The 14472-nt window shown below is 46.2% G+C and overlaps 2 protein-coding genes across 4 annotated transcripts in view; one reads left to right on the top strand and one right to left on the bottom strand.

Annotated features, from left to right (window-relative positions):
- LOC140726062 (dynactin subunit 1-like) overlaps positions 1-5230 on the top strand; it is a 225943-nt gene extending 220713 nt beyond the window's left edge. The window contains exons 31-32 of the mRNA XM_073041988.1: positions 102-106; positions 4712-5230. Of these exons, the coding sequence (XP_072898089.1) occupies positions 102-106; positions 4712-4844 (138 nt within the window). The 3' untranslated portion in view covers positions 4845-5230. The remainder of the gene's footprint in view (positions 1-101; positions 107-4711) is intronic.
- Positions 5231-5594: 364 nt separating this feature from the next.
- Positions 5595-14472, bottom strand: part of fam113 (family with sequence similarity 113) — a 78765-nt gene continuing 69887 nt past the window's right edge. For all 3 annotated transcript variants that reach the window (XM_073041971.1, XM_073041972.1, XM_073041973.1), the window contains 2 exons: positions 10305-10427; positions 5595-5883 (listed from right to left, as the gene is read on the bottom strand). In XM_073041971.1, the coding sequence (XP_072898072.1) occupies positions 5624-5883; positions 10305-10427 (383 nt within the window). In that variant the 3' untranslated portion in view covers positions 5595-5623. The remainder of the gene's footprint in view (positions 5884-10304; positions 10428-14472) is intronic.

Raw genomic sequence — 14472 nt, 5'->3', positions numbered from 1 at the left:
CTGGGAAAAAGCCTCTGGCTATCCACGCGATCAATGCCTCTCATCATCTTATAAACCTCTATCAGGTCACCTCTCATCCTCCGTTGCTCCAAGGAGAAAAGGCCAAGTTCACTCAACCTATTCTCATAAGGCGTTCTCGCCAATCCAGGCAACATCCTTGTAAATCTCCTGTGCACCCTTTCTATGGCTTCCACATCCTTCCTGTAGTGAGGTGACCAGAACTGAGCACAGTACTCCAAATGGGGCCTGACTAGGGTCCTATACAGCTGCAACATTACCTCTCAGCTCCTAAATTCAATTCCATGATTGATGAAGGCCAATACACCATATGCCTTCTTAACCACACAGTCAACCTACGCAGCTGCTTTGAGCGTCCTATGGACTCGGGCCCCAAGGTCCCTCTGATCCTCCACACTGCCAAGAGTCTTACCATTAATACTATATTCTGCCATCATATTTGACCCTCCAAAATGAATCACTTCACACTTATCTGGGTTGAACTCCATCTGCCATTTCTCAGCCCAGCTTTGCATCCTATCAATGTCCCACTGTAACCTCTGACAGCCCTCCACACTATCCACAACACCCCCAACCTTTGTGTCATCAGTGAATTTACTAACTCATCCCTCCACTTGCTCATCCAGGTCATTTATAAAAATCACGAAGAGTAAGGGTCCCAGAACAGATCCCTGAGGCACTCCACTGGTGACCGACCTCCATGCAGAATATGACCCGTCTGCAACCATTCTTTGCCTTCTGTGGGCAAGCCAGTTCTGGATCCACAAAGCAATGTTCCATTGGATCCCATGTCTCCTTACTTTCTCAATAACCATGGGGTACCTTATCAAATGCCTTGCTGAAATCCAGATACACAATATCTAATGCTCTACCTTCATCAATGTGTTTAGTCACATCCTCAAAAAATTCAATCAGGCTCGTAAGGCATGACCTGACTTTGACAATGCCATAATGACTATTGCTAATCATATTATGCCTTTCCAAATGTTCATAAATCCAATATCTGCAACCCTCCATTCCTCCGGAACCTCTCCCATCTCTATTGATGATGCAAAGATCATTGCCTGAGGCTCTAATATACTATCCACAACAGCACCAAGCTTTATATTTTATGCACCTACTCATCTACGTTTTCATCCAGATCATCTATATCTATCTATATACAGTATACCGATATTTAACATATATATATATATATATAAACATCTCAAATTTATTGTCACTCAGTATACTATCACATCGGTGGCTGGTTGTTCTAAATGCCATTTCATGGCTCAGTTGATGGTGGACTAATGGGAACTTCCCTGCCTTCTGTGTACAGCATACATAGGGAAAATGTTCACACAACTAGCTAGATGCCCACTTTTTAAAATTACAAAGTTTTACAAATATTCACATTTTTAAATGAAACTTTTATAGCTCATGTGAAGGATGAGCTGGTGGAAGTTCTCGTCTGGAATACTTTTTTCCAGTACAATAACTGGCATCTTCTTTGCTCCCAGTATTCACTTGTTCGTCACTTCTTGACATCAGTGAATGAGTCAGTTATCTCCCAGCCTGCCTGCTTCTGTGGCCACTTGCAGAGAACTCTGGACTTACACCCAAAGATCCATTGGTACTCTTAAGGTCGTGCCATTAACAGTGTACTGTCCCTTTATATTTGATCTGTCAAAATGCAACACTTCACATGTGGCAGAGTTAAACTCCATCTGCCAGTGCTCCACACTATCCACACCACCACCTTCTGTAAACTTCTTGGGCTTCCAGCCGGCTACAGGCATCGATTATAACCGGCGTTTCAATGACAGACTCTGCCGTCTTCTTCAGAGACAATGCCTGGGCATGTCTAGTCGGGTGGTCTTTATACCCTTGTATTCCGTCCCTTTGATTGGTTAAATCTTCATCCAATCAAGTTTCCGCTGTCCCACCTAGTTTACAGTCAAATTCCAGTTCTTACTTAGAGCGAGACCTTCATCTTTGTTAAAATTCTTTCTCTCTAGTTTTATTTCAATGGCTTCCTTTACCAGAAGCCATTGCGAATGTAGTGTTCTGCTACTGCCGATTACTCCGGGTAACCCAAATGGATACACCACCTATGCTCCTTAATAAGCATTTCCACCGTGCATCTTGTCTGGCTGATAAACACTGCCTTGCATTCACAGGGAACAGAACTACTGTACTGGTGAAGATTTTATCTTCCCTGATATAGACTGGGTCAGCCACAGTGTGAAAGGTTTGGACTGAGCAGAATTTGTGAAGTGTGTCCGAGAGTTTCTTTTCTGAGTGTATAGTGCAGAGTGCTGAGGAAGCAGGCAGTCTGCAGAACGACTTTAGATTGGGCGAATGGGCAAGATGTGGCAGAGGGTATATACTGTAGGGAAGTGAATGGTCATGCACTTTGGTGGAAGGAATAAAGTCATAGATTATTTTCTAAATGGAGAAAATTCAAAAATCAGTGATGCAAAGGAGCTTGGAAGTCATTGTGCAGGATTCCCTAAAGGTTAATTTGCAGGTTGACTCGGTGGTGAGGAAGGCAAAAGTGATGTTAGCATTCAGGACCAGAATATATAAGCAAGGTTGTTATGAGGCTTTATAAAGCAGTGGTCAGACCACACTGGAGTATTGTGAGCAGTTTTGGACCCTTTATCTGGCATTGGAGAGAGTCCAGAGGAGATTTACAGGAATGATAGGGTTAACATATGAGGAGCGTTTCGTGGCTCAGGGCCTATAATTCATTGGAGTTTAGAAGAATGTGGGGGTATCTCATTGAAAGGCCTTGAGAAAATGTATGTGGAGAGTATTTTTTCTATATTGGGGGGAGTCTTGGACCAGAGGGCACAGCCTCTGAATAGAGGGGTGTCTGTTTAGAACAGATGAGGAATTTCTTTAGCCAGAGGGTGGTTAATCTGTGCAATACATTGCCACAGACGGCTGTGGAGGCCAAGTCATTGAGTTTATTTAAAAAGAGGTTATTAGGTTCTTTATTAGTCAGGGTGTCAAAGATCATGCTGAGAAGGAAGGAGAATGGGGTTGAGAGGGATAATAAATCAGCCATGATAAACTGGTGAAGCAGACTCAATGACCTAATTCTGCTTCTGTACTTTAGGGTAAAATGAGATCTTTCAAATCCAGAACACACAGGGGAATAAACAAAGGGTCGACGGGGGAATAAACACAGGGTTGACAGGGGAATAAACACAGGATCGACGGGAATAAACAAAGGATCGACAGGGGAATAACAATCAGCATTTTGGGCTGAGAACTTTCATCAGGATTTTGCCCGAGTTGCAGCAGAATTCTGTGTGTTACTCTTTATCAATATATATAGGTGGGGGTACAGCACTGGGTCTTCTGGTGAATGAGGTGCAAGTGTCTGTTGACTAACACTTGGGTCCAGTGACCATAATTCTATTAGATTTAAAACAGTTATGGAGAAGTCTGAAGCAGGGCAGAACAGACTTCAGGGCCATTAGGTGGGATCTTGCAGAGCTCGAATGGGTGAGACTGCAGGGAAAGGAATTCAGAAGCCTTTAACAGAGTGATGTCAGGTTTTCAGGGTCTGCATGTTCCTGTTGGGCAAGGCCAGCAAGTTCAGAACCCTGGTTGATGACATTTACTGAGACTCTGGTGAAGAGAATGTGGGAAAAATACACTGCACAAGAAATGCAGGTGATTCCAGAGGGAAGTTAGAAAGGCAAAAAGATAGAATCTGGCTGAAGGCAAACTCTGAAGATATTATAGAGAAATATTAAGATTATCATGGTGGCTAGGGAGAGAACACCATGGCTGTCTGAGTAAGAACCAAAGGAAATGGGTGAGATTTTTAATTGGAATTGATTTATTATTGCCACATACTGAGCTAGTCTTGCCTACTGTCCATACAGATCAGCTCATTACACAGTAAAACAGCAATACAGAATAAAGTGTAACAGTTACAAAGACTCTGCAGTTCAGGCAGGACAATAAGGTGCAAGAACATAATGTCAATTCAGGTCATTACTGGAGAACCATTCAGTAGATCTGTGACAGGGTAGAAGCTATTTTTGAGCCTTGTGGCAGGTTTTCAGGCCCCATGGGAGGGGTCTTTGATTATGCTGGCTGTGTGCCTGAGGCTAGTTCCACAGGCAGAGCAGTTGCCAAACTAAGCAACGATGCACCCAGATCTGGGATCACTTGGGACGTGCCAGATTGCTTGAGGAAGTAGGGGTGTTGGTGAACTTTCTTGGCCAAGAAGTCCATGGACTATTTATCTTAAGTGTGCAGAGTGGAGAAAACAATGGTGGCTAAGAAGATGGCAAAAATTTGTGATGTCTTGGACAACAATCAAGTTTTGCAGGGAGAAGACAGTGGAGGTTTAAAATAGCCTGCAAGAGGACCAGGGCCTGACCTAGTGCATTCTCACACTTCATGAGAAGCTGGATAAGAAAGGGCAGAGATTTGTACGTCATTTCTGGACTGGAGGGTGTAGAATTACTTTGAAACTACAGGCCAGTGTGGGTGAGTTCCTGTTCCCTCTGCGGGTGAGCTATGTCCTTCGCTGTTCCGGCATCAGGTTGGGTAATGAATGTTTGGGGAGTGTCATCACTGTTGCTGCACCTTCCTGGCTGTGACGGGACAGGCCAGGGAATCTGAGTCAGGGGACCGAGGTGTGCTGATAGTGAACTATTCTCATTGGTTTGTGTTACAGGCACAGGAGGAAACAGCGGTCGGACGCCGTGTGTGTGGGCAAGGTGGTTCTCCCGTGTGCACCGGGCGAGGGTCAGTGTCACCGTGTGGTGATGCAGCAGGAACAACTGTACCAGTTACACAGCCGCCTCATCTCCTAGAGACACCACCCAGCCTTGGCCAGGTCACCGTGTGCACGTGTACCAGTGGTCTCAATCTCCTAGAGCCCCTCACCTACTCACCCTTCCTCTCCAAAAGCCATGGCCTTCACCCACCAGCCCCCACACTACACCTGTAAGTACAAACAGCCATGAACTAGATTCCCCTATCCCTGCATACACCCCCCACCCCAAAAAAACTGCAGCATTACAGCCCCATCCCTCAGCAGCTGCAGGACAATGCTTCTGCAGGGTCTGGACAGACGAGAACTGGAGTAAACGTTCCCAATGAGGTGTTGAAGTCCACCACCAGATGACTGATGTCCTCATGGGGGTGGGATTCTGCATCTGCTGCTTGTAGCTGTTCATGAATAAAATCAAATGCTAAACTGCTGGGTGTGGTATCTGTTCTTTGGGGGGGGAGAGGGGCGTCTTCTAACCACTGCCTACAGTGCTCAAAATAACAGTGGACGCTGGCATAGGGGGTTGATGGAAGCAATCACCGTGGCCACAATTAAAATGTTTTTTGGGGGGGGGAAAATATACCCCCCCACCCCTGTGGAAGGAAGGGTTAGTCCCCAGTGCCATAGCTCCAGATCTTCAGCGGCTGGTCTGTAACACTTGCAAAGGCTGTGTCCCACTACAGAATCCAGCTTTTTTTTTTTTCTGTTCCGAAAATGGCTCTTCCCTCACACCCCCAACCCCTCATCCTTCCTTCCCCCACCCCCCCCCCCCCCCAACATCTTACACACGCTCTCTCCCTCCCACACACACTCCACAGGTCAGATACACAGTGACAATTCCTCCTCACACAGGACATGTCCAAGGCTCTCAGGTGGGAGAAGCCCCTGCAGACAGAGTATGCTGGCCGGCAGCGACCCTGATGAGCCGAGCTGTGGCTTGTACGGCTCCTGCGCCCTCCCCCGGTTCACTCGTCGCCTCATCACCCGCCTGTTGCAGACCAGTCTCCAGGAGTAATTCCAGAACTGAGGGTCATCCATGGCCTGCGAGAAGGGGGCAAAAGCCCTGGCAGTAGGAGGTCCTGCAAAATAAGAAAAGGTGTAAGCAAAAGGGCAAGTTCTGTCATTGGACATGACAGCACATCATCGCTCTGCACACACTTCTCATCACGCTGCTCACAATGCCAGGCCTGTTGCTGTTCTGTAATGTTCTCGACATCCTTCCCACCACCATCTCAAGCAACACATTCCAGTCACTTCACTTCCACTGCTTCCTAGGATTATTCCCATTTCCCTTCTTGAATCATGGACCAGGGCATTTGTTTCAAGGTGATTGGGATAGATTTAACAGGAGTTAATTGGAATAACAATTTTCAGGCAAGTCCACATCTGGCAGATGCTGGTAAGACTCAGACAAGGTCAGGAATCAAAAGGTTGAGCATGCTGCCTGTATTTCAATCCAAGTATCGTAAGAAACGCAGATGAGCTCAGGGCACGGATCAAAACCTGGACTCTGATATTGTAGACATTAGTCACTGGAGGGACAGGACTTGCGGCTCAATATTCCAGGGTTTCATTGTTTTAGACGTGACAGAATGGGAGGGATTAAAGGAGGAGGGATGGTATCACAGTAATGCTCAATCAGAACAGACTGGAGAACTTGTCTAGTGAGGTGTTACAGATGGAACTGAGAAATAAGAACGGTATTACCACGTTAATGGGAATATATTAAAGACCATCTAACAATCCTGGGGATTTAGACAAACAACCTTGTAGAGAGATTGCAGACTGTTGGAAGAAACACAAGGTTATTATAGTAGGTGATTTTAATTTCCACATACTGACGGGGAAATCCCACATGGTCAAAGGACTAGATGGGATGGAGTTTGTCACCGTGTTCAGGAGAATTTTCCTTCATCAGGTGTAGAAGTCCCAATGAGAGAGTTTGCAATACTTGATCTATTAGGAAATGAGACAGGGCAGGTGACAATAGTTTGTGTAAAGGAACACTCTGCATCTAGTCATCAGAATGCCATTAAGCAAATCTGCAAAAAAGATAGGTCTGATCTCCAGGTTGAGATTCTAAATTGGAGAAAGGCCAGTTATGCAGGCATCAGAAAGGATTTGGCAATAGTGGACTATGCAAGGCTGTTTAATGACAAAAGTTTAATGGTAAGTGGGAGGCTTTCAAAAGATTTTGAGTCCAAAATGGGTATGTGCCTGTCAGAATAAAGGTGTAGGACATCTTGGTTTTCAAGAGATGTTGAGCCTTGGTTAAAAGAAAAAAAAGCACAGCAGGTATAGCCAGGTTTTGAACAAATGATATGCTTACAGAGTCTCAAGAAATGCAAGACAACATACGAAGATAGGTGGCGTTGTGGATAATGGAGTAGGTTTTCAAGCTTGCAGAGAGATTTAGGCCAGTTAGAAGAGTGGGCAGAAAGATGGCAGATGGAGTTTAATGCTTATAAGTGTGAGGTGCTACATTTGGTAGGAATAATCAAAATAGGCTACACATGGTAAATGATAGGGCAGTAATAGAAACATAGAAAATAGGTACAGGAGTAGACCATTTGGCCCTTTGAGGCCTGCACCGCCATTCAGTATGATCGTGGCTGATCATCCAACTCAGAACCCTGTACCTGCTTCTCTCCATACCCCCTGATCCCTTTAGCACAAGGGCCATATCTAACTGCATTGAAGAATGCAGTAGAACAGAGTGATCTAGGAATAATGGTGCATAGTTCCCGGAAGGTGGAATCTCATGTGGATAGGGTGGTGAAGAAAAGCTTTTGGTATGCTGGCCTTTATAAGTCAGAGGCATTGAGTATAGGAGTTGGGATGTAATGTTAAAATTGTACAAAGCATTGGTAAGGCCAAATTGGAGTATTGTGGTACAGTTCTGGTCACCGAATTATAGGAAGATGTCAACAAATTAGTAGAGAGATTTACTAGAATGTTACCTGGGTTTCAGCACCTAAGTTACAGAGAAAGGTTGAACAAGTTAATGTCTTTATTCTTTGGAGCGTAGAAGGTTGAGGGGGGACTTGATAGAGTATTTAAAATTATGAGGGGGATAGATGGAGTTGACGTGGATAGGCTTTTTCCATTGAGAGTAGGGGAGATTCAAACAAGAGGACATGAGTTGAGAGTTAAGGGGGCAAAAGTTTAAGGTAACATGAGGGGGAATTTCTTTTACTCAGAGAGTGGTAGCTGTGTGGAATGAGCTTCCAATAGAAGTGGCAGAGGCAGGTTTGATTTTGTCATTTAAAAAAATTGGATAGGTATATGGACAGGAAAGGAATGGAGGGTATGGGCCGAGTGCAGGTAGGTGGACTAGGTGAGAGTAAGCGTTCGGCACGGACTATAAGGGCCGAGATGGCCTGTTTCCGTGCTGTATTGTTATATGGTTATAACATTTAAGAAAGAAATCAGGAGGGCTAAAAGAAGGCACAAGGTTGCTCTAGCAGACAAGGTGAAGGAGAACCCTAAGAATTCTACAGACATGTTAAAAGGATTGCAAGGGACAAAACTGGTTCTCTGGAAGTTCAGAATGGTAATTCATGTGTGGAGTTTAAAAAAAAAGATGGAGGAGATCTTAAATATAGCATTAATGGCAAGACTTTTGGCAGTGTGGAGGATCAGAGGGATCTTGGGGTTCAAGTCCATAGGACACTCAAGGCTGCTGTGCAGGTTGACTCTGTAGTTAAGGCTGCGTACGGTGTATTGGCTTTCATCAATCTTGGGATTCAGTTTAGGAGCTGAGAGGTAATGTTGCAGCTATATAGAACCCTGGTCAGACCCCACTTGGAGTACTGTGCTCAGTTCTGGTCACCTCACTACAGGAAGGATGTGGAAACTAGAAAGGGTGCAGAGGAGACTTACAAGGACGTTGCCTGGATTGGGGAGCATACCTTATGAGAACACAATTGTTAGCAATTACCTCCTATAGGGTCCGAGGGAAAACCCTGTTAGGCCCTAGGGATTTACCTACCCTGATTTCCCTCGAGGCAGCAAACACCACCTCCTCTATGAGAGGTGTAGATAGAGTAGGCGGACAGTACAGTATCTGTTTCCAAGGCATGAAATGTCTAATACCAGAGGGCATGCATTTTGGGTGAGAGGGGGTAGGGTTCAAAGTAAATATGAAGGGAAGCTTTTATTTTTAAACATAGAATAGTGGATGCCTGGAATGTCCTGACTGGGCCAGTGGTAAAGGCAGATACATTAGAGATTTAGATAGGCAGAAGAATGTGAGGGATACGGGCATTGTGCAGGCTGAAGAGATCAGTTTAGTTGGCCATTATTAATTCATTGTGGGCCATGGGGTCTGTTCCTATCCTGTACTCTGTTATGCTGTACATTCCTATAATAAGGTGACCAGAACTAAGCACAATACTCCGTGTGGTCAGCCCAGGATTCTATAGAGCTGCAACATTACCTCAGTGCTCTTGAACTCAATCCCTTTACTAATGAAGGCCAATACATCTGGTAACTGTCAGGAATCTATGTATGTGGATGACAAGATCCATCTGTTCCTCCACACTAAGAATCCTTACATTAACCCAGTATTCTGCCTTCAAATTCAACTTTCCAAAATGAATCACCACATTTTGCAGTGAAGAAGGCTAATGGAATTTTGGTCTTTATTACAAAGGGAATTGAGTACAAGAGCAAGGAAGTCCTTTTGCATTTGTACAGAGCCCTGGTGAGACCACACCTGGAGTATTGTGTACAGTTTTGGTCTCCTGGGTTAAGGAAGGACATCCTGGCTATAGAGGAAGTGCAGCGTAGATTCACAAGGTTAATTCCTGGGATGTCCGGGACTGTCTTACGCAGAGAGGTTAGAGAGACTGGGCTTGTACACGCTGGAATTAAGGAGATTGAGAGGGGATCTGATTGCAACTTATAAGTTTATTAAGGGTGTTGGACAAGATAGAGGCAGGAAATATGTTCCAGATGCTGGGAGAGTCCAGTACCAGAGGGCATGGTTTGAGAATAAGGGGTAGGTCATTTAGGACAGAGTTAAGGAAAAACTTCTTCTCCCAGAGAGTTGTGGGGGTCTGGAATGCACTGCCTCGGAAGGCAGTGGAGGCCAATTCTCTGGATGCTTTCAAGAAGGAGCTAGATAGGTATCTTATGGATGGGGGAATCAAGGGATATGGGGACAAGGCAGGAACCAGGTATTGATAGATACTTTATTCATCCCCATGGGGAAATTCAGCATTCAGTAGATGATCAGCCATGATCTCAAAATGGCGGTGCAGGCTCGAAGGGCTGAATGGTCTACTTCTGCACCTATTGTCTATTGTCTATTTTTCCAGGTTCAACTCCATCTGTCAGTTCTCAGCCCAGCTCTGCATCCTATCAGCGTGCTGTTTCTAACTTACGACAATGTTCTACATTATTACGTGTCATCAGCAAACTTACTTCTCCCCTGCAGTTTTAGTCCCAACACAATGGTTCTGCCAATCATATGGGGACACAGAGACACGTAACCTACCGTCAGGACCAGAGGCATTCCTGAATCTCACAGATGGCGGACAGGGCTCAGGCAGGTCAGATCTGAAGTAGTTCCAGTTGCGAGAGGCAGATCCTTGGGCACCAACTTCCCACGGCACCTGGACTGGAAAACAAAGCAGCATACGCAGGGTTAATCACAGCAGCACGGGGACTTAAACGCGCACACATGGGGTTAAATACGAGCAGATGATCATCCCAGCCACACACGTAGCTATATAAAAGGGTGTTTGGGGTGAAAGCAGGGGAGTGGGGATGACTGGATGAAGTGGATCAGCCCATGATTGAATGGCAGAGCAGACTCAATGGGCCAAATGGCCTACTTCTACTCCTAAATCTTATGGTCTTAAAAGGAGTTCAAGCCATTGCAGGAGCACCTAAGGTTTGAGTGGGGAAGAAGGCTTGAAGGCTTTGGTTCAAAAGGATTCAGCCACGAGAGGCAGAGCCTAAAGTAAACTTCAAATAAGTTTCTTTCTCAGAGTAGTGGGAATGCTAGGCAGGACAGTGGAATGGTGAGGAAGGCAAATGTGATTATTATTGTTCATTTCAAGAGGACTAGAATATAAAAGCAAGAATGTAATGTTGAGACTTTATAAAGCAAATGTTGTGGACTCACTTGGGAGTAGTTTTTGGGCCCCTTAAAAAGGATGTGTTGAGACTGGAGTGTTCAAAGGAGGCTCACAAAAATGTTTCCACGTTTGAATGGTTTGTCATATGAAGAGCATTTAATGACTCTGGGCCTGTATTCACTGAAACTCAGCAGACTGAGGGGGTCACCTCATTGAAACCTATCGAATGGCAGAAGGCCTTGTTAGAGTGGATGTGGAGAGAATGTTTCCTATGGTGGGAGAGTCTAAGACCAGAGGACACAGCCAGAGAGTGGTGAATCTGTGGAATTCTTTGCTAAAGGCTGCTGTGGAGGCCAAAACTTTATGTATATTTAAGGCAAAGGTTGATAGATTCTTGATTGGCCAGGGCTTGAAGGGATAAGGTGGGGAGAAGGCAGGAGATTGGGGCTGAGAGGAAATTGGATCAGCCATGATGAAATGGCAGCAAAGACTAGATGGGCCAAACTGCTCCTATGTCTTCTGGTCACATGTCTGGAGCGATAGATGGCTCTGGTCACGTGTCTGGAGCGATAGATGTCTCTGGCCTTGCAGTCACTGGAATTTAGAACGTGGGGGGAGGGGTTGCTCATTGAAACCTATCGAATGATAAAAGTCCATAATAGAGTGGATGTGGGGAGGCTGTTTCCTTTAGTGGGGAAGTCTAGGACCAGAGGGCACAACCTCAAAATAGAGAGACAGCCATTTAGAACAGAAATGAGGAGGAATTTGCTGCAACAGAGTTGTGAACCTATGGAATTTGTTGCGACAGGTGGCTGTGGAGGCCAGGTCTTTGGTCATTGGGTGTATTTATGGTGGAGGGTGATAGATTCCCGATAGGTCAGGGTGTAAAAGGTAGGAGAATGGAGTATGGGGGAAAAATGATCAAATGGTGGAGCAGTCTCAATGGGCTGAGACTGCCCCAATGCCACTGTGTTTTGTATTCTTTAACTTAGCATGAAACTCACTTTTCAGGGCCTCATCACTCTTCCTTATCCATAAGAAAAAAGAACCCAAGATTTAGAAGCAGAATTAGGCCATTTGGCCCATCAGGTGTCTCCACTATTTCATCATGTATGGAGTGTGATGCAACCATGACTGTCTTGAACGTTTCTTTTGCAATTGCAAGACCCTTAGATTGATTGCCACAGGCTTGCTTCCCTAGTTCGGTGGTGAGACAGGTGACAAGGCAGCACTGTTGCCTCCGTCGCGATGAGGACTAGGCCTCGCACTGCAGGATGCGTTGCAGTGTGGTGTCTAGTCTCAGTTGGGGTGGCCGCTCCTATCAGTGCTGCCCTCCAGTGTTAGATCGGTGGAATTACAGGCTGGACTATTGGGAACCATAAATTAGTTCTTGTTGCTCAGGGTCTTGGACTAAAAATGTGTTTTCTTACGTGACTATGTTTTGTTTTTCCCAGTTTCTTGCTATTTTGATTGCACATGTATGTTGTTGCACCTTGGCCCCAGAGCAGCGCTGTCCTGTTCAGCTGTATCCACGTATGGTTTGAAGGACAATTAAACTTGATTTGAACAACACACACAAAATGCTGGTGGAACACAGCAGGCCAGGCAGCATCTATAAGGAGAAGCACTGTCGATGTTTCAGGCCGAGACCCTTCGTCAGGACTAACTGAAAGGAAAGATAGTAAGATATTTGAAAGTAGTGGGGGGGAGGGGGAAATGCAAAATGATAGAAGACCGGAGGGGGTGGGATGAAGCTAAGAGCTGGAAAGGTGATTGGCGAAAGTGATATAGAGCTGGAGAAGGGAAAGGATCATGGGACGGGAGGCCTCGGGAGAAGTGGGGGGGGGGGGGGGGGGGAGAAGCACCAGAGGGAGATGGAGAACAGACAAACAACTAAATATGTCAGGGATGTGGTAAGAAAGGGAGGAGGGGCATTAACAGAAGTTAGCTCTGGGGATCTCCCATCCACTGTCACCAACCTCAGTTCCCACACCCTGCACTTCCCGTTTCTACCTCCTACCCAAGATCCACAAACCTGCCTGTCCAGGTAGACCTATTGTCTCAGCTTGCTCCTGCCCCACTGAACTCATTTCTGCATATCTTGACACTGTCTTATCCCCCCTTGTTCAATCTCTTCCCACCTATGTTCGTGACACTTCTCATGCTTTAAATTTTTTCTATGATTTTAAGTTCCCTGGCCCCCACCGCCTCATTTTCACCATGAACGTCCAGTCCCTATATACCTCCATCCCCCACCAGGAAGGTCTCAAAGCTCTTCGCTTCTTTTTGGATTCCAGACCTAACCAAATCCCCTCTACCACCACTCTCCTCCGTCTAGCGGAATTAGTTCTTACTCTCAATAATTTCTCCTTTGGCTCCTCCCACTTCCTCCAAACCAAGGGTGTAGCCATGGGCACCTGTATGGGTCCAAGTTATGTCTGCCTTTTTGTTGGCTTTGTGGAACAGTCCATGTTCCAAGTCTACACTGGTATCCATCCCCCTCTTTTCCTTCGCTACATCGACGACTGCATTGGCGCTGCCTCCTGCACGCATGCTGAGCTCGTTGACTTCATTAACTTCTCCTCCAACTTTCACCCTGCCCTCAAATTTACCTGGTCAATTTTCGACACCTCCCTCCCCTTTCTTGATCTTTCTGTCTCCATCTCTGGAGACGGCTTATCTACTGATATCTACTATAAGCCTACAGACTCTCCCAGCTACCTGGACTATTCCTCTTCCCACCCTGTCTCTTGCAAAAATGCCATTCCCCTTCTCACAATTCCTCCGTCTCCGCCGCATCTGCTCTCAGGATGAGGCTTTTCATTCCAGGACGAAGGAGATGTCTTTCCTTTTCTAAACAAAGGGGCTTCCCTTCTTCCACCATCAACTCTGCTCTCAACGCATCTCTCCCATTTCCCGCACATCTGCCCTCACCCCATCCGCCCGCCACCCCACTCGGGATAGGGTTCCCCTTGTCCTCACCTACCACCCCAGCAGCCTCCAGGTCCAACGTATAATTCTCCGTAACTTCCGCCACCTCCAACGGGATCCCACTACGAAGCACATCTTTCCCTCTCCCCCTCTTTTTGCTTTCCGCAGGGATCGCTCCCTACACGACTCCCTTGTCCATTCATCCCCCCCCCCCCCATCCCTTCCCACCGATCTCCCTCCTGGCACTTATCCTTGTAAGTGGAACAAGTGCTACACCTGCCCTTCATTTCCTCCCTCACCACCATTCAGGGCCCCAGACAGTCCTTCCAGGTGAGGCGACACTTCACCTATGAGTCGGCTGGTGTGGTATACTGCGTCCGGTGCTCCCGGTGTGGCCTTTTATATATTGGTGAGACCCGACGCAGACTGGGAGACCGTTTCGCTGAACACCTACGCTCGGTCCGCCAGAGAAAGCAGGATCTCCCAGTGGCCACACATTTTAATTCCACATCCCATTCCCATTCTGATATGTCTATCCATAGCCTCCTCTACTGTCAAAATGAATCCAAACTCAGGTTGGAGGAACAACACCTTATATACCGGCTGGGTAGCCTCCAACCTGATGGCATGAACATTGACCTCTAACTTCCA

This window comes from Hemitrygon akajei, chromosome 4 (assembly GCF_048418815.1).
Source record: "Hemitrygon akajei chromosome 4, sHemAka1.3, whole genome shotgun sequence".
In the NCBI taxonomy this organism is placed as follows: Eukaryota; Metazoa; Chordata; class Chondrichthyes; order Myliobatiformes; family Dasyatidae; genus Hemitrygon; species Hemitrygon akajei.
Note: the sequence above shows the minus strand (reverse complement) of the source record. Positions and strands in the feature narration are given on the sequence as shown.